The 20,654-nt window shown below is 40.6% G+C and overlaps 1 protein-coding gene across 3 annotated transcripts in view; it reads right to left on the reverse strand.

The window, feature by feature from the left end:
• The window catches only part of CENPJ (centromere protein J), an 85,288-nt gene that overhangs the window by 20,639 nt on the left and 43,995 nt on the right, over nt 1-20,654 (reverse strand). For 2 of the 3 annotated variants that reach the window (XM_044249369.1, XM_044249367.1), the window contains 2 exons: nt 20,085-20,327; nt 16,109-16,190 (listed from right to left, as the gene is read on the reverse strand). In XM_044249369.1, the coding sequence (XP_044105304.1) occupies nt 16,109-16,190; nt 20,085-20,327 (325 nt within the window). The remainder of the gene's footprint in view (nt 1-16,108; nt 16,191-20,084; nt 20,328-20,654) is intronic. The other variant, XM_044249368.1, reaches the window with a different exon arrangement.

The following is a 20,654-nucleotide window of genomic DNA, read 5'->3' on the forward strand; positions in this document are numbered from 1 at the left end:
GGGAACAAGCATCAAAATCCAGGAGGCACAGAGATCCCCCATGAAGATCAATAAAAATAGGTCCACACCCCGTCATCTTATAGTAAAACTTACAAGTCTTAGTAACAAAGAGAAAATCCTGAAAGCAGCTTGGGACAAGAAGTCTGTAACATACAATGGTAGAAATATTACACTGGCAGCAGACTTATCCACAGAGACCTGGCAGGCCTGAAAGAACTGGCATGATATATTCAGAGCACTAAATGAGAAAAATATGCAGCCAAGAATACTATATCCAGTAGGATGGCATTGAAAATAGAAGGAGAGATTGAAAGCTTCCAGGACAAACAATAACTAAAAGAATTTGCCAACATCAAACCAGCCATACAGAAAATATTGAAAGGGATCCTCTAAGCGAAGAGAGGGTCTAAAAGCAGTAGAGCAGAAAGGAACAGAGAAAATATACAGTAACAGTCACCTTACAGGCAATACAATGGCACTAAATTCATATCTTTCAGGAGTTATCTTGAATGTAAATGGGCTAAATGCCCCAATCAAAACACAAAGGGTATCAGAATGGATAAAAAAACAAAACCTATCGATATGATGTCTACAAGACACTCATTTTAGACCCAATGACACCTCCAGATTTAAAGTGAGGGGGTGGAAAACAATTTACCATGCTAATGGACATCAAAAGAAAACTGGGGTGGAAACATATAAAGTAGATTTTAGGCCAAAGACTATAATAAGAGATGAGGAAGGACACTAGATCATACTCAAAGGGTCTGCCCAACAAGAAGAGCTAACAATTTTAAATATCTATGCTCCTAACATGGGAGCAGCCAACTATATAGACCAATTAATAACAAAATCAAAGAAACACGTCAACAATAATACAATAATAGTAGGGGACATTAACACCCCCCCTCACTGAAATGGACAGACCATCCAAGCAAAAGATCAACAAGGAAATAAAGGCTTAAATGACACACTGGACCAGATGGACATCACAGACATATTCAGAACATTCCATCCCAAAGCAACAGCATACACATTCTTCTCCAGTGCACATGGAACATTCTCCAGAATAGATCACATCCTGGGTCACAAATCAAGTCTCAACCAGGACCAAAAGACTGGGATCATTCCCTCCATATTTTCAGACCACAATGCTCTGAAGCTAGAACTCAATCACAAGAGGAAATATGGAAAGAACCCAAATACATGGAGACTAAACAGCATCCTTCTAAAAAATGAATGGGTCAACCAGGAAATTAAAGAGAATCTGAAAAAATTCATGGACAGAAATGATAATGAAAACACAATGGTTCAAAATCTGTGGGACACAGCAAAGGCAGTCCTGAGAGGAAAATATATAGGGATACAAGCCTTTCTCAAGAAACAAGAAAGGTCTCAAATACACAACCTAACCCTACACCTAAAGGAGTTGGAGAAAGAACTGCAAAGAAAGCCTAAACCCAGCAGGAGAAGAGAAATTATAAAGATCAGAGCAGAAATCAATGAAATAGAAACCAAAAAAAAAAAAAAAACACAATAGAACAAATCAACAAAACTAGGAGCTTGTTCTTTGAATGGATTAATAAGATTGATAAACCCCTGGCCAGACTTCTCAAAAAGAAAAGAGAAAGGACCCAAATAAATAAAACCATGAATGAAAGAGGAGAGATCACAACCAACACCACAGAAATACAAACAGTTATAAGAACATATTATGAGCAACTATACGCTAGCAAATTTGACAATCTGGAAGAAATGGATGCATTCCTAGAGACCTATAAACTACCAAAACCGAACCAGGAAGAAACAGAAAACTTGAACAGACCCATAACCAGTAAGGAGACTGAAGCAGTCATCAAAAATCTCCCAATAAACAAGAGCCCAGGGCCAGGCGGCTTCCCAGGGGAATTCTACCAAACATTTAAAGAATTAACAGTTATTCTCCTGAAACTGTTCCAAAAACTAGAAATGGAAGGAAAACTGCCAGACTCATTTTATGAGGCCAGCATCACCTTCACCCCAAAACCAGACAAAGACCCCATCAAAAAGGAGAATTACAGACGAATATCCTTGATGAAGACAGATGCGAAAATTCTCACCAAAATGCTAGCCAATAGGATCCAACAGTACATTAAAAGGATAATTCACCACGACCAAGTGGGATTTTTTCCAAGGCTACAAGGTTGGTTCAACATCCACAAATCAATCAATGTGATACAACACATTAATAAAAGAAAGAACAAGAACCATATGATACTCTCAATAGTTGCTGAAAAAGCATTTCACAAAGTACACCATCCCTTCCTGATCAAAACTCTTCAAAGTGTAGGGACAGAAGGCACATACCTCAATATTATCAAAGCCACCTATGAAAAGCCCACCACAAATATCATTGTCAATGGAGAAAAACTGAAAGCTTTTCCACTAAGGTCAGGAACATGGGAGGGATGTCCATTATCACCACTGCTATTCAACATAGTACTAGAAGTCCTGGCCTCAGCAATCAGACAACAAAAAGAAATTAAAGATATCCAAATCGGCAAAGAAGAAGTCAAACTATCACTCTTTGTAGATGATATGATACTTTTTGTGGAAAACCCAAAAGATTCCACTCCAAATCTGTGGAATCAGATTTGGAGCTTGAACTTGTACTGGAATTCAGTAAAGTGTCAGGATATAAAATCAATGCAGAGAAACCAGTTGCATTTCTATATACCAACAACAAGACAGAAGAAAGAGAAATTAAGGAGTTAATCCCATTTACAATTGCACCCAAAACCATAAAATACCTAGGAATAGAGGGGGGACAAGATGGCGGGGTAGTAGGAAGAGGCGTCTTTTTAGCCAGTACCCCAAAGTGAGCTGATTACCTACCAAAGAACTCTGATCACCCATGAAATCAGCCTGAGATCAGAATTATACACGTCTGGATCTCTACAGGGGCAGAAGACACCAGTGAGCAGGTAAAGCGGTATGGGAACGGCGGACTGATATCAGAAGATAAACAAAAGGGGGAGGGAGCCACCAGTGGCAACCAGTGGGAAAGTAATACCCCAATCCGAGCGAGAGCGCCCTGTGTCTGGGGACCAGCAGTAACTCGGAGACTGGTTGAAAGCACTCCAAAAGAGCAAAGGATCGCGGGGGGAAATTGTGGGAATTGGGGCGGCTAGGGAGAGGGGCTTAAGTCCCCGGTCCCAGACGGCCTCCCCGGCGCTGAGGCAGAGAGAGTGCGGCGGAGAAACCGCTCCTGATCCCTAAGCCGCCAGCGCGCCCCAGAGCGCATGGGTTCCGGCTCCTGTGAGGGGATGGGAGCCGCGCCGGTCTGCAAAATGCGCACTAGCCCTACCACAAAGCTTGAGATGCGCGCGCACATCCCTCACTCTCCCCTGAATTACTGAGGCCCGGCGGGCGCTCCTTGACCCGCGCCATTGTTTCAAAGCCTAAGCCGCGTGCGCGCGCGAAACTCTTCCCTGGACAGAGGCGCGCAAAAGCCCAGCCTGGGGCTCACGGACCCGCGCCCCGTTCTCAGTGCCCCAGACGCGTGCCCGACCCACAGCCGCCTCTGAAAAGAGGTGCGCGCAAGCCGGGCACTCCCAGCCAGGGCCGGCGGCAAAATCTCAGTGTGGGATCGCTGCTTGGAACCTCTCTGGCGGTCGGGAGCTCCCAGACAGCCTCCACTGCCTTGGCTTTGGGGACGAGCAAAAGATCCTGCGTCCCCAGGGTCTGCACCTTGGAACCTGCGCTGCCAGCGGCCAAGAGGGAATTTATTCAGCTTCTGCACCCAGACTGAGGCTTCTCTCTGAGACGGAGATCAGGGTGCGGTTTGATTTCTTCTAATACTACAAAAACCATCAAAGGCGGTCAAGGTGAGAGGGAAAAAAGTGAACAAGCAAAAAAACCGCCAGAGAACAAAAGCCTGAAAAAAACCAGTTTCCCCAGAGCCCACCCCCTTGGGGGGGGGGAACTAACTCAGGAAACATCATGGACTGACAACCCACGTGGCAGGCCCCTCCCCCAGAAAACAAACAAAAAAGAAAAAAAAAAAAGGACTACAAGAGAACCACCACTACTTCATAGGAAAGCTTGTATTGTTCACTCGTTTCCACTATTCCGGTTCATTTTTTTTTTTTTTTTTTTTTTACACAGGGGTAATTTTTTTTTCCCAATTTATTTATTTTCAGAAAAACAGTATTCATTATTTTTTCACCACACCCAGTGCTCCATGCAAGCTGTGCCCTCTATAATACCCACCACCTGGTAACCCAACCTCCCACCCCCCCGCCACTTCAAACCCCTCAGACTGTTTTTCAGAGTCCATAGTCTCTCATGGTTCACCTCCCCTTCCAATTTACCCAAATTCCCTACTCCTCTCTAACGCCCCTTGTCCTCCATGCTATTGGTTATGCTCCACAAATGAGTGAAACCATATGATAATTGACTCTCTCTGCTTGACTGATTTCACTCAGCATAATCTCTTCCAGTCCCGTCCATGTTGCTACAAAAGTTGGATATTCGTCCTTTCTGATGGAGGCATAATACTCCATAGTGTATATGGACCACATCTTCCTTATCCATTCATCTGTTGAAGGGCATCTTGGTTCTTTCCATAGTTTGGCGACTGTGGCCATTGCTGCTATAAACATTGGGGTACAGATGGCCCTTCTTTTCACATCTGTATCTTTGGGGTAAATACCCAGGAGTGCAATTGCAGGGTCATAGGGAAGCTCTATTTTTAATTTCTTGAGGAATCTACACACTGTTCTCCAAAGAGGCTGCACCAACTTGCATTCCCACCAACAGTGGAAGAGGGTACCCCTTTCTCCACATCCTCTCCAACACATGTTGTTTCCTGTTAATTTTGGCCATTCTAACTGGTGTAAGGTGATATCTCAATGTGGTTTTAATTTGAATCTCCCTGAGGGCTAATGATGATGAGCATTTTTTCATGTGTCTGATAGCCATTTGTATGTCTTGATTGGAGAAGTGTCTGTTCATATCTTCTGCCCATTTTTTGATGTGTTTGTCTGTTTCGTGTGGGTTGAGTTTGAGGAGTTCATTATAGATCCTGGATATCAACCTTTTGTCTGTACTGTCATTTGCAAATATCTTCTCCCATTCCGTGGGTTGCCTCTTTGTTTTTTTAACTGTTTCCTTTGCTGTGCAGAAGCTTTTGATTTTGATGAAGTCCCAGAAGTTTATTTTCGCTTTTGTTTCCTTTGCCTTTGGAGACGTATCTTGAAAGAAGTTGCTGTGGCTCATATCAAAGAGATTACTGAGTATGTTCTCCTCTAAGATTCTGATAGATTCCTGTCTAACGTTGAGGTCTTTTATCCATTTAGAGTTGATCTTTGTGTACAGTGTAAGAGAATGGTCGAGTTTCATTCTTCCACATATAGCTGTCCAGTTTTCCCGGCACCATTTATTGAAGAGACTGTCTTTTTTCCACTGTATATTTTTTCCTGTTTTGTCAAAGATTAATTGACCATAGAGTTGAGGGTCTATATCAGGGCTCTCTACTCTGTTCCACTGGTCTATGTGTCTGTTTTTATGCCAGTACCATGCTGTCTTGGTGATCACAGCTTTGTAATAAAGCTTGAAATCAGGTAACGTGATGCCGCCAGCTTTATTTTTGTTTTTCAACATTTCCTTAGCGATTCGGGGTCTCTTCTGATTCCATACAAATTTTAGGATTATTTGCTCCAGCTCTTTGAAGAATGCCGGTGGAATTTTGATCGGAATGGCATTAAAAGTATAGATTGCTCTAGGCAGTATAGACATTTTAACAATGTTTATTCTTCCGATCCAAGAGCATGGAATGGTCTTCCATCTATTTGTGTCTTCTTCAATTTCTTTCATGAGTGTTCTATAGTTCCTCAAGTATAGATCCTTTACCTCTTTAGTTAGGTTTATTCCCAGGTATCTTATGGTTCTTGGTGCTATAGTAAATGGAATCGATTCTCTAATTTCCCTTTCTGTATTTTCATTGTTAGTGTATAAGAAAGCCACTGATTTCTGCACATTGACTTTGTATCCTGCCACGCTGCTGAATTGCTGTATGAGTTCTAGTAGTTTGGGGGTGGAGTCTTTTGGGTTTTCCATATTAAGAATCATGTCATCTGCGAAGAGAGAGAGTTTGACTTCTTCATTACCAATTTGGATACCTTTTATTTCTCTCTGTTGTCTGATTGCTGTTGCTAGGACTTCTAATACTATGTTGAACAAGAGTGGTGAAAGTGGGCATCCTTGTCTTGTTCCTGATCTCAATGGGAAGGCTGCAAGCTTTTTCCCATTGAGGATGATATTTGCTGTGGGTCTTTCATAGATAGATTTGATGAGGTTCAGGAATGTTCCCTCTATCCCTATACTTTGAAGCGTTTTAATCAGGAACGGATGTTGGATTTTGTCAAATGCTTTTTCTGCATCGATTGAGAGGACCATGTGGTTCTTCTCTCTTCTCATATTAATTTGTTGTAACACATTGATTGATTTGCGAATGTTGAACCATCCTTGTAGCCTAGGGATGAATCCCACCTGATCATGGTGGATAATCTTTTTAATGTGTTGTTGGATCCTGTCGGCTAGGATCTTGTTGAGAATCTTAGCATCCATATTCATCAGTGATATTGGTCTGAAATTCTCCTTTTTGGTAGGGTCCTTGCCTGGTTTGGGGATCAGGGTAATAATTTTTTTAACCTATTTACCATCACAGCGAGCTGTACAGTACATCAAATTCCATAATACCTTTCTAACCTGAACGTTTTGATACATACACCTATGTTTTTCTTTTGCATTTTTATTTTTTGAATTCCCTTTTTAAAAAAAAATTTAGTTTAGTTTAGTCTAGTATATTCCTTTTTATTTTTATCCTCTAATATTCATATAGAGTTAACTTCAAAGTAATCCCCTTTTCCCAATTATTACTACCCCTATAGGTAAACCAATTTTTAATCCCCTTTATCTTAGGAAAGTTGAGTCCTTTAACAAAGACATCAAGATACATCCAGGAAGAATCAAAACAACCTTCCTTGCACACACTGAGAATTTATAAGAACTCTCCCATCTTCTTCCACCAGTGTTTCTGTGTTTTTTGTGTTTGCCTTATAGCATATAAATTTTACACTTGTGGTTCTTTTTGACGAGGTTCTTTCTTTATTTGCATATATTTTTTTTTTCTTTTTTTCTCTTGCCATATAATTGTATCAGTCTTTTTATCTCTTTTTGTTTGTCCACTTCATAAATCTTACCTTGGGGCCCATCTGGGCTGAACCTTCTCTTTCATCTTCCCTTTCTTTCCTGTCTCTCTCTCTCTCTCTCTTTTTTCATTTTTTGTTTTTCTTTATCTTCTTTTCCTCTTTTTCTTTTCTTTTGTCGCTCGTTTGGGTGGGGAATCCTGATTGCTCAGAAGTGTTCCAGGGTGCGCCTTGACTGCACCAGAGTTGATACATCCAGCTACATCTGTTCAGTCTTCTCCCATCAAAATGACTAGGAGGAGGAATGCCCAACAGAAGAAAAATACAGAGGATGGACCTTCTGCAACAGAGCTAACGGCTATCAACATAGACAATATGTCGGAAAGAGAATTCAGGCTAATAATTATCCAGGCAATAGCTAGGTTGGAGAAAGCCATGGATGACCAAACAGAATTGATTAGGGCCGAACTGAAAGCGACCAGACAGGATGCTCACAATGTTAGGGCGGAGCTTAAAGCTACGAGGGAGGAGGTCCACAATGCTCTCAATGAGTTCCAATCTAATCTAAACTCTCTCAAAGCTAGGGTAACTGAGACAGAAGATAGAATTAGTGATCTGGAAGACAAACAGATAGAGAGAAAGGATCAGGAGGAAGCCTGGAACAAAAAGCTTAGATCCCACGAAAGCAGAATCAGGGAAATAAATGATGCCATGAAGCGTTCCAATGTCAGAATTATTGGAATTCCTGAAGGGGAGGAGAAAGAAAGAAGTCTAGAAGATATCGTGGAACAAGTCCTTCATGAAAATTTTCTGAATCTCGCGAATGAAACCAGCGTTCATGTACTAGAGGCTGAACGGTCTCCACCCAAGATTATACACTCCAAAAAAACATCACGACACCTGATAGTCAAATTGAGAAATTATAATTGTAGGTATAATCTCTTGAAAGCCGCCAGGGCAAAGAGGCTCCTTACTTACAAAGGGAAGCCCATCAGAATAACGGCAGACCTGTCCACAGAGACCTGGCAAGCCAGAAGAGGCTGGCAAGATATATTCAGGGCACTAAATGAGAAGAACATGCAGCCAAGAATACTTTATCCAGCAAGACTGACATTCAAAATGGATGGAGAGATAAAGAGTTTCCAAGACCGGCAAGGCTTAAAGACTATGCAACCACCAAGCCGATACTGCAGGAAATATTAAGGGGGGGTCCTATAAAAGAGGAAAAATACCAAGAATAGCATTGAACAGAAATATAGAGACAGTCTACAGAAAGAAAGACTTCAAAGGTAACTCGATGTCAATAAAAACGTATCTATCAATAATCACTCTCAATGTGAATGGCCTAAATGCACCCATAAAACGGCACAGGGTTGCAGATTGGATAAAACGACGGGACCCATCCATATGCTGTCTACAAGAGACCCATTTTGAACCTAAAGATACACGCAGACTGAAAGTGAAGGGGTGGAGAAGCATCTTACATGCCAATGGGACTCAAAAGAAGGCTGGGGTAGCGATTCTCATATCAGATAAACTAGACTTCAAACTAAAGACTGTAGTCAGAGATACAGAAGGACACTACATAATCCTTAAAGGGACTATCCACCAAGATGATCTAACAATTGTAAATATCTATGCTCCCAATATGGGAGCAGCCAATTACTTAAGAAAACTGTTAATCAAGATAAAGAGTCATACTGATATGAATACACTAATCGTAGGAGATCTTAACACGCCTCTTTCAGAATTAGACAGATCATCGAAGCAGAAAATCAATAAAGAAACAAGAGCATTGAATGACACATTGGACCAGATGGACCTCATAGACATATACAGAACATTCCACCCTAAAACAATAGAATACTCATTCTTCTCAAGTGCACATGGAACCTTCTCCAGAATACCACATACTGGGTCACAAATCAGGACTCAACCGATACCAAAAGACTGAGATTATTCCCTGCATATTCTCAGATCACAATGCTTTGAAACTGGAGCTCAATCACAAGGAAAAGTTCAGAAGGAACTCAAACACCTGGAAGCTAAAGACCACCTTGCTTAAGAATGCTTGGATCAACCAGGAGATCAAAGAAGAACTGAAACAATTCATGGAAACCAATGAGAATGAAGACACTTCGGTCCAAAACCTATGGGATACAGCAAAGGCGGTCCTAAGGGGAAAATATATAGCCATCCAAGCCTCGCACAAAAGAATTGAAAAATCCAGAACACACCAGCTGTCTCTACACCTTAAAGAACTGGAGGATCAACAACAAATCAAACCAACTCCACACATGAGAAGGGAAATCATCAAGATTAGAGCTGAGATCAATGAAGGAGAAACCAGAGATACAGTAGAACGTATCAATGAAACTAGAAGCTGGTTTTTTGAAAGAATCAATAAGATCGATAAGCCACTGGCTACACTAATCCGAAAGAAAAGAGAGAAATCCCAAATTCATAAAATTATGAATGAAAAGGGAGAGATCACAACTAACGCCAAGGAAGTAGAAACAATCATCAGAAGTTATTACGAACAGTTATATGCCAATAAGCTTAGCAACCTAGATGAAATGGATGCATTCCTGGAAAAATATAAACTACCAAAATTGAACCAGGAAGAAATCGACAACCTGAACAGACCGATATCTAATAACGAGATTAAATCAGTGATCAAAAACCTCCCAAAAAACAAGAGCCCAGGACCTGACGGATTCCCTGGGGAATTCTACCAAACCTTCCAAGAAGAAATAGCACCTATTCTCCTGAAGCTGTTTCAAAAAATTGAAGCAGAAGGAAAACTTCCAGACTCTTTCTATGAAGCCAGCATTACCCTGATCCCCAAACCAGGCAAGGACCCTACCAAAAAGGAGAATTTTAGACCAATATCACTGATGAATATGGATGCTAAGATTCTCAACAGGATCCAACAGCACATTAAAAAGATTATTCACCATGATCAGGTGGGATTCATCCCTGGGCTACAAGGATGGTTCAACATTCGCAAATCAATCAATGTGATACAACAAATTAATATGAGAAGAGAGAAGAACCACATGGTCCTCTCAATCGATGCAGAAAAAGCATTTGACAAAATCCAACATCCGTTCCTGATTAAAATGCTTCAAAGTATAGGGATAGAGGGAACATTCCTGAACCTCATCAAATCTATCTATGAAAGACCCACAGCAAATATCATCCTCAATGGGAAAAAGCTTGCAGCCTTCCCATTGAGATCAGGAACAAGACAAGGATGCCCACTTTCACCACTCTTGTTCAACATAGTATTAGAAGTCCTAGCAACAGCAATCAGACAACAGAGAGAAATAAAAGGTATCCAAATTGGTAATGAAGAAGTCAAACTCTCTCTCTTCGCAGATGACATGATTCTTAATATGGAAAACCCAAAAGACTCCACCCCCAAACTACTAGAACTCATACAGCAATTCAGCAGCGTGGCAGGATACAAAGTCAATGTGCAGAAATCAGTGGCTTTCTTATACACTAACAATGAAAATACAGAAAGGGAAATTAGAGAATCGATTCCATTTACTATAGCACCAAGAACCATAAGATACCTGGGAATAAACCTAACTAAAGAGGTAAAGGATCTGTACTTGAGGAACTATAGAACACTCATGAAAGAAATTGAAGAAGACACAAATAGATGGAAGACCATTCCATGCTCTTGGATCGGAAGAATAAACATTGTTAAAATGTCTATACTGCCTAGAGCAATCTATACTTTTAATGCCATTCCGATCAAAATTCCACCGGCATTCTTCAAAGAGCTGGAGCAAATAATCCTAAAATTTGTATGGAATCAGAAGAGACCCCGAATCGCTAAGGAAATGTTGAAAAACAAAAATAAAGCTGGCGGCATCACGTTACCTGATTTCAAGCTTTATTACAAAGCTGTGATCACCAAGACAGCATGGTACTGGCATAAAAACAGACACATAGACCAGTGGAACAGAGTAGAGAGCCCAGATATGGACCCTCAACTCTATGGTCAATTAATCTTTGACAAAACAGGAAAAAATATACAGTGGAAAAAAGACAGTCTCTTCAATAAATGGTGCTGGGAAAACTGGACAGCTATATGTAGAAGAATGAAACTCGACCATTCTCTTACACCGTACACAAAGATCAACTCAAAATGGATAAAAGACCTCAACGTGAGACAGGAATCCATCAGAATCTTAGAGGAGAACATAGGCAGAAATCTCTTTGATATCAGCCACAGCAACTTCTTTCAAGATACGTCTCCAAAGGCAAAGGAAACAAAAGCGAAAATAAACTTCTGGGACTTCATCAAAATCAAAAGCTTCTGCACAGCAAAGGAAACAGTCAACAAAACAAAGAGGCAACCCACGGAATGGGAGAAGATATTTGCAAATGACAGTACAGACAAAAGGTTGATATCCAGGATCTATAATGAACTCCTCAAACTCAACCCACAAGAAACAGACAAACACATCAAAAAATGGGCAGAAGATATGAACAGACACTTCTCCAATCAAGAAATACAAATGGCTATCAGACACATGAAAAAATGCTCATCATCATTAGCCCTCAGGGAGATTCAAATTAAAACCACATTGAGATATCACCTTACACCAGTTAGAATGGCCAAAATTAACAAAACAGGAAACAACATGTGTTGGAGAGGATGTGGAGAAAGGGGAACCCTCTTACACTGTTGGTGGGAATGCAAGTTGGTGCAGCCTCTTTGGAGAACAGTGTGGAGATTCCTCAAGAAATTAAAAATAGAGCTTCCCTATGACCCTGCAATTGCACTCCTGGGTATTTACCCCAAAGACACAGATGTCGTGAAATGAAAGGTCATCTGTACCCCAATGTTTATAGCAGCAATGGCCACGGTCGCCAAACTGTGGAAAGAACCAAGATGCCTTCAACAGATGAATGGATAAGGAAGATGTGGTCCATATACACTATGGAGTATTATGCCTCCATCAGAAAGGATGAATACCCAACTTTTGTAGCAACATGGACGGGACTGGAAGAGATTATGCTGAGTGAAATAAGTCAAGCAGAGAGAGTCAATTATCATATGGTTTCACTTATTTGTGGAGCATAACAAATAGCATGGAGGAAAAGGGGTGTTAGGGAGGAGTAGGGAATTTGGGTAAATTGGAGGGGGAGGTGAACCATGAGAGACTATGGACTCTGAAAAACAATCTGAGGGGTTTGAAGTGGCTGGGTGGTGGGAGGTTGGGGTACCAGGTGGTGGGTATTGTAGAGGGCACGGCTTGCATGGAGCACTGGGTGTGGTGAAAAAATAATGAATACTGTTTTTCTGAAAATAAATAAATAAATAATAATTTAAAAAAAAAAAAAAAAAAGATACCTAGGAATAAACCTAACCAAAGAGGCAAAGAATCTGTACTCAGAATACTAAAAGTACTCATGAAAGAGACTGAGAAAGACACAAAGAAATGGAAAAATGTTCCATGCCCATGGATTGGAAGAACAAATTTTGTGAAAATGTCCATGCTACCTAAAGCAATCCACACATTTAAGGCAATCCCTATCAAAATCCCACCCATTTTTTTTTTCAAAGAAATGGAACAGATAATCCTAAAATTCATATGGAACTAGTAAAGACCTCAAATAGCCAGTGGAATGTTGAAAAAGAAAGCCAAAGTTGGTGGCATCACAATTCTGGACTTCAAGCTCTATTACAAAGCTGTCATCATTAAGACAGTAGAAAGTATGGTACTGGTACAAAAACAGACACATAGATCAATGGAACAGAATAGAGAACCCAGAAATAGGCCCTCAACTCTATGGTCAACTAATCTTTGACAAAGCAGGAAAGAATGTCCAATGGAAAAAAGACAGCCTCTTCAATAAATGGGGCTGAAAAAATTGGACCTTTTCCTTATACCACACACGAAAATAGACTCAAAATGGATGAAGGACCTCAATGTGAGAAAGGAATCCATCAAAATCCTTGAGAAGAACACAGGCAGCAACCTCTTTGACCTCAGCCGCAGTGACTACTTCCTAGGAATATCACCAGAAGCAAGGGTAGCAAGGGCAAAAATGAACTATTGGGATTTCATCAAGATCAAAAGCTTTTGCACAGCAAAGGAAACCAAAGTCTTTTGGTTAACAAAACCAAAAGACAACTGACAGAATGGGAGAAGATATTTGCAAATGACATATCAGATAAAGGGCTATAAAGAACTTAGCAAACTCAACACCCAAAGAACAAATAATCCAATTAAGAAATGGGCAGAGGACATGAACAGACATTTCTGCAAAGAAGACATCCAGATGGCCAACAGACACATGAAAAAATGCTCCATATCACTCGGCATCAGGGAAATACAAATCAAAACCACAACAAGATACCACCTCACATCAGTCAGAATGGCTAAAATTAGTAAGTCAGGAAATGACAGATGCTGGCAAGGATGAGGAGAAAGGGAAACCCTCCTACACTGTTGGTGGGAATGCAAGCTGGTGCAACCACTCTGGAAAACAGCATGGAGGTTCCTCAAAAAGTTGAAAATAGAACTGCCCTATGACCCAGCAATTGCACTACTAGGTATTTACCCTAAAGATATAAACGCAGTGATCTGAAGGGGCATATGCACCCGAACATTTATAGCAGCAATGTCCACAATAGCCAAACTATGGAAAGAACCTAGATGTCTATCAACGGATGAATGGATAAATAAGATGTGGTATATATACACCATGGAATACTATGCAGCCATCAAAAGAAATGAAATCTTGCCATTTGCAACGACATGGATGGAACTAGAAGGTATCATGCTTAGTGAAATAAGTCAATCGGAGAAATACACCTATCATATGATCTCACTGATATGAGGAAGTGGAGATGCAATGTGGGGGGTTTTGAGGGGAGTAGGAAAAGAATAAATGAAACAAAGTGGGATTAGGAGGAAGACAAACCATAAGTGACTCTTAATCTCACAAAACAAACTGAGGGTTGCTGGGGAGAGGGGGGTCAGGAGAGGGTGGTGGGGTTATGGACATTGGTGGGGGGCTATGTGCTATGGTGAGTGCTGTGAAGTGTGCAAACCTGGCGATTTACAGACCTATACCCCTGGGGGAAAAAAATACATTACATGTTTATAAAAAAATAGAAATTAAAAAAAAAAAAGATTAAAAAATGAAAAAAAAACCAAACATTCAAAAAAAAAAAAACCATTCAAACTACCTTGCAGGTTTGAAAATTAGTGAACTAGAGTTGCAGATCAACATGACTCTCAAAAACAATGTACAGTAAAAAATAAAAGGCAATGGAATACATATAGTATAACTACTCAGAAAGTTCAAAAACAAAACTTTTTTTAGGGCTGCACCTATGAGAGTACTCAAGGGGGGGAACAGCCCTGGGGTGTTGCTACTCTATTTCTTTATCTAGTTGGTAGTTATCTAAGTATGTCCTTTGTAATTATCAAACTGTATATGTTATATCCAATTTTCTAAATTTAATTCATGATAATAATTTCTAAAAATTCCAGGTAGATTAAAGATGTTCATAAGAGAAAATAGTATATTTGTGACCTAGGGCTTGAGAAAGATTTCTTACAGTCATGAAAAAAGATTGATAAATTCAATAATAAAAGGGAAAACAGAGGCATCTGGGTGGCTTAGTCTGTTAAGCCTCTGACTCTTGGTTTCTGCTCAGGTCGTCAACTCAAGGTCTTGAGACAGAGCCTCACATCAGGTTCCCTGCTCAGGAGGGAGTCTGCTTCCCCTCTCCCTCTCCTTCTGCCCCTCCTGGGATCCTTGTGGACTCTCCCTAAAACAAACAAATCTTAAAAAAAAAAAAAAGTCAAAAATGGGGAAAAATGCACATAAAAAACACAAACAGAAAAGCTAAACCCAGAACTGGGAGAAAATATTGGCAGTGCTTCTAAATGAGAAAGGATGAGCATGAAGAATAACTTCAATAAGGAGAAACTTCGCCCTCCCCGCTAAAAAGTTTAAAGATTGTTTATTTATTTGAGAGAGAAAGAGCATGATAGAGAGCATGGGCAGGGAGAAGGTCAGAGGAAGAAGCTGACTTCCCATGGAGCTGGGAGCCCAATGCGGGACTCCATCCCAGGACTCCGGGATCATGACCTGAGCAGAAGGCGGTCAGTTAATCAACTGAAACACCCAGGCACCCCCCACTAAAAAGTTTTAAACAGGCAAAAGAAATGAACAGTCAATTCACAAAAGAGGAAACCCAAATTCCCACTAAATATACAAAAAGATGCTCACATGATCTTACCAGTAATCAGGGAAACACATATTAAAGTTACACTAACCCACCATTTCACACCCATCTGACTAGACACAATTTCAGTCTGACCAGGTCAAGAATAAGCACAAGGAGGATATTCTGCTGATCGTAAGAAAGAAAAAAAAAGGGAAAACCACCTTGCAGAACAAAGAGAAAACCTCCTACACCACAAGCCTGGTATGACCCAGCATCCTCACTCTTGATATGTGTTTTAGAGAAACTCACAGGATAGCTATGTTCTGCAGCCCTATTCATTCTATTGACAAACTAGAGGAAAAAACATGAAGTCCATCAACAGGAAAACTCAACTGTAACAAATACACATGGAATCTGTATAGCTATTAAAATCAGTAAACTAGGGTTTATATGTATTAATGTGAATATCAAAATATTGAGAGAAACAAATTGTAGAGGGATACATAGAAACAATACTATATTGATTTATGGATACAATGTAGTAAAAGAATGAAAAACAAACAAAGGAATGTTGTCAGGGTGGAAATAAGTAGGAGAGTACACAGGGGCTACAATGATATTTACAAAGCTTTACTTCTTAAATTGGGTGCAAATTCTCTATTCTTTAAATTCCTAAAGTATTTTATAAAAAGATCGTGCAACTTCTTACCTTGTGTCGGCAAATGATTTTTCTTACATTTTTCTACCTGGGTTCCTGAAGAAATTTGACTCTTTTGCAACCGAAATGAATTCTATAGTATGAGATAATTTTGAATATAAAATTAGTGATAGTCTACACATTAGTACAATGAATGAAAGTAAAACTCAGCTTGCAATGAAAATGGCTTAAGTTTGTTCATTTATGTTTTCATTTTATTTTTCACTACAGGTCAGAGGGAACAAACTATTATTTAGGAAAATGAACTACACACACACCCCACCTTCAGATATACAGTGGATCCTGAAAAACACTGGGGGGAGGGGGGCTAAGGGCAATGACCACCCCACACACCTGAAAATCCATGTGTAACTTTTGACTCCCCCAAAATGTGACTACCAACAGCCTACTGTCATCTGGAAGCCATCCTGATGACATAAGCAGCGTATTAACACTTATCCTGTATGGCATATGTATTGCATACTGTATTATTACAATAAAGTCCACTAGAGCAAAAAAAAAAGTTATTAAAATCTTAAGGAAGGCAAAATATATTTACAGTGTTATACTCTATTTATTGAAAAAATCTGCATAGAAGTGGACCTGCACAGTTCAAACACATGTGGTTCAAAGTGAGGGGATAACAGACAACATAAAATAAAAGAGTCTCTGTGATTGCTATCAGATTAGCCAAAGAAGAGGGCAGGAACTCAGTATCAGCAAAACCCCTTTATCTCAACCTCTCCCGTGAGCACGTCCCTTACCATCTTGCTCTCACTTTGAGCCCTAGCTCCCTACTGAGATGATGACTCCCCATAGCCCCCTTCCAGGGACAGAAGTTTCTCACCCTCCGAACTCCACTCCCTACGTTTGGGGTAGGGTAGAGGTCTTCCTTGCTCCCTATCACCACTTCCAACAAATCTCTCTCCTCCCTAACCACCCCTGCCCCAGCTCTGCTTCTCACGTCCATGATTCAGCCAGCCACACGTACCCCTTGCCAGGAGATAACTCCACTGCCTTAGCTTCTGTTTCCTGACCTACTCTATCCTACCTCAGTCATGCAGTCATTATCAGTAACTGCAAAGATCTCATTTCTAAGCCCTCAAAGCCAGAAAGTGCAGTATTCTACAAAATAATTAGCCTAATTAGACATTCAAATTAGACATTCAAAAAGCCAATGTCATTTAATAAAATGCTAAAGTATTTGCGGTAAGATGCCATGATTTCTGCAATTAGCTTCAAATGGTCCAGCAAAACACACATACACAAGTGGTAAAATGTCAACAGTGGTCATATCTAGGTGACTATTCAGGTCACCTGATCATCATCATACTACTCTTTCAAATTTCTGTTTAGGGAAGCTGTTTTAATAAAATGGTAAGAGGCAAGAATCCCACTCTCTTCTGACTGCCATATCCTACCCTTCTAGCTTATTCATCTAACACCCTAACTCCACCAATGTGTACAATCTACAAGTCCTTGCTATGTCTGCAGCTTACATGGTTCACTGCTGTCATTCTGGCTGCATATACTGTCAACTTCCCTACCCCTCACTCACTCTGTGGTATTCACCTGGATGACCACACCTCTTACTCACTTGAAATATATGACTCTAACCTACACTCGTCCCCAAAGCAGCCCAGGAATCAGGCTACATTTCCTCAGTCCCTTTGCTTTCCACTCCCTTAGACGACGATGTCACACTTTCTCCCATCTACTTGAACATCCTACACTTTTCTATCCTCACTCTCAGCAGATGCCCACGCTTCCTACTTCACTGACAATGCGAAGGCATTAAAAGGGAACTTCCCACCAGCAGGCACCACACATCAAGCCCAGAGTCCACACCTTCAACATTCTGCCACAGGGCACATACTGTTCAGCCAAGTCCAGCCCCTCCCTTCATTCCCTAAATCCCCTCTCCTCTCATTAATAAACATTGCTTCAACAATTCCCCCACATTCTCCTGCATCAGTATTTTCCTCTTTATTGAATCAATCCTACCAATACATAAACACTTAATTTTTCCCTTTAAAAAAAAAAAAACTTTCCTTAAAGCCAACACCTCATCTCTTTACATTTATTGCCAAACCTCTCCACAAGGTTCTTAAACTCTGTTTGAAACTTCTCATTCTCTGATCTCATTCTCTGAAGATAAAAATCAGGCTTTTATCTTCTATACATCCCTACCTGGTAAATCTCATGACTAATTTTCAGCCCTCGTCTAATTTAGCAGCAGCTTTTGAAACTGCTGGCTAGTCTCTTCTCCTAAAAGTCCTTTCTTTTCTTGGCTCTCAGGACACCACTCTGGCCTCCTTTACTCCATCCTCTCTGGTTAACCATTCTCCTCATCCCCCGTCTTCTCACACTCTGGCTCAGTGTGTGGATCTCTTCACTACCCACACTTTCAGCATTGGTGATCTCTGCCAGCCTAAAACTTTTATCACACATCCTGATGAACCCCAAACTTCTAGCTCCAACCTAACCTTCTCCTGATAGGTGCACAGCTGCCCAGGTAACGTCTCCACGTTTTCAAACTTCTCCACAGGCATTTCAAACTTAGCCTGTCTAAACCTGAGATCCTAATATCCATGCCCCCAAGAAAAACATGTTATCTTCTTGTCTTACGATAAATGGAAACTCTAGTATGCCAAAACACTATACTACACTTGGAAACTGTACTCTTGACTCCTTCCTTGCTGTCATACCCCATATCCAGCTCATCAATAAATTCTGTCCATTTCTCAGCCATCCACTGCTTCTCCCCTAGTCTTAAGCCACTGTTCTCTCTGGTGTGAATTACTCCAATGGTCTCCTAACCAGTGTTCCCAATTGTGTTTATGACCCTCCACTCCCAGTTCAGTCTACAGTAGACAGTAGACAAGGTATACTTACTAAAACAAAAGATTAAGTCAACTCCAATCTCAGCCCTTAAGGGCTGGGGGAGGGGGGGGGGCCTTCTCAGAGAAAACACCCAAGGGCTTACAGGAACTGACTAAGGCCTAATGAACCTTGCACCCAACTCCCTCTGTCCCATCTCTGATCACATCCCCTACCATTCTCCCTATTACTCCCCTGTAGCTCCATCAGCCTCCGCCATACTCCTGCTCAGGCCCACAAGGCAGATAGCCTCTGGGCCTCAGGCTCCTCTATGGGCTCTACTCTCACCCAGGTACCCCTTTATTATATTTATATTTAAAACATAATAATTATATATATATTTAAGTTAATATATTCAATATATTTAATACTGTGGGCCATTATTCAAATGTCACTTTCTCAGTAAGACTTTCCTTGGCCATCCTGTCTAAAACAGCAACACCCCCCACCCCATCCCCTTTTCCTGCTTTTTTCTCCTTGGTTCTTGTCACTATATAACACACCATATATTTTATTATCTATCTTCTTTATAGACCTCCCACCACTAGAATAAAAATTCCAAGAGGGCAAGGAAGTTCACCTATTTTGTTAATTGCTTTATTCCCAGTGCCCAAAATCAGTGTCTGGCACATGATAATTGTGAAAATAGATGAATGAAAGACTAATTATCTGATTTGAAAAGTTCATATGCATGTGACTCACTGTAAGAAAAACTTCACTTGGCCTGTTTTAACTAAGATTATCTGCCTATCGTGCTATAATTCTTTTAAAAGAATTCTAAAAATGAATTTGAAAACTCTGCAAAGCAATTGCCCAAAAGAATTGGTCAACTGTGGTAAAATATACATAACATTCACCGTCTTAACTACTGTTAAGTGTACAGGTCCGCAGCACAAGGCACATACACACTACTGTGCACCCTCACATCCACCCAGCTCTAGTACTCTTTTCCTCTTACAAAACTGAAACTCTGTTCCCATTAAACAGCAACTCCCCATTCCCACCCCCCACCCCCAGCCCTGGCAAACACCCTCTAGGTTTCAGGTCTATAAATTGGAGCACTCAGATATTTAACATCCTGACTTGACGAAACTAGCTTCAAACCTACCATGGACGCGTCCCTTTTCGTGGCAGCCACACAAGGACCCATCCTGATGCTGTTCTCAGTAGCTTCTGCTTTCTTCCAGGCATCAAGTCGGAACCTTTCCATCACTTTTATTTCTTCCCTGAGGTCTGTGTTCTCTCTGACCAACATTTCTATCTGGCTTCTAAGACGGCCTTGTGTACTTGACCATTTTGCTTCCTTTCTTTTCAAATCTTCTTGTAAATCTGCTATCTGCTGTTTCAAAGCCTCTCAAAAACAAAACAACAACAACAAAAAAACCTAGGATTAGAACAATGCAATAGAAGAGACACACCAACAATATAGAAGTGCTGCCCTAGCATAGAGAGTAGAAAAGGGAAAGCTTGGTCAATAATATTTCAAAAATAATAAGTTTTTCATGAAAGGGACTGGGGTTCAGGTTAGAGCCTCACCTTATACCATCAACAAAACTGATTCCAGAAGGAGGCAGGCACCACTTAGGAGTCATTGCAATAACACTGCCATGAGGTATAAAGGTCTATACTAAGCTATTAATTGAAGAAGAGAGATAAATAGGGGATTATCTGGTAAAGA

The sequence above is a fragment of the Neovison vison genome, chromosome 5, assembly GCF_020171115.1.
Source record: "Neovison vison isolate M4711 chromosome 5, ASM_NN_V1, whole genome shotgun sequence".
Classification (NCBI taxonomy): domain Eukaryota; kingdom Metazoa; phylum Chordata; class Mammalia; order Carnivora; family Mustelidae; genus Neogale; species Neogale vison.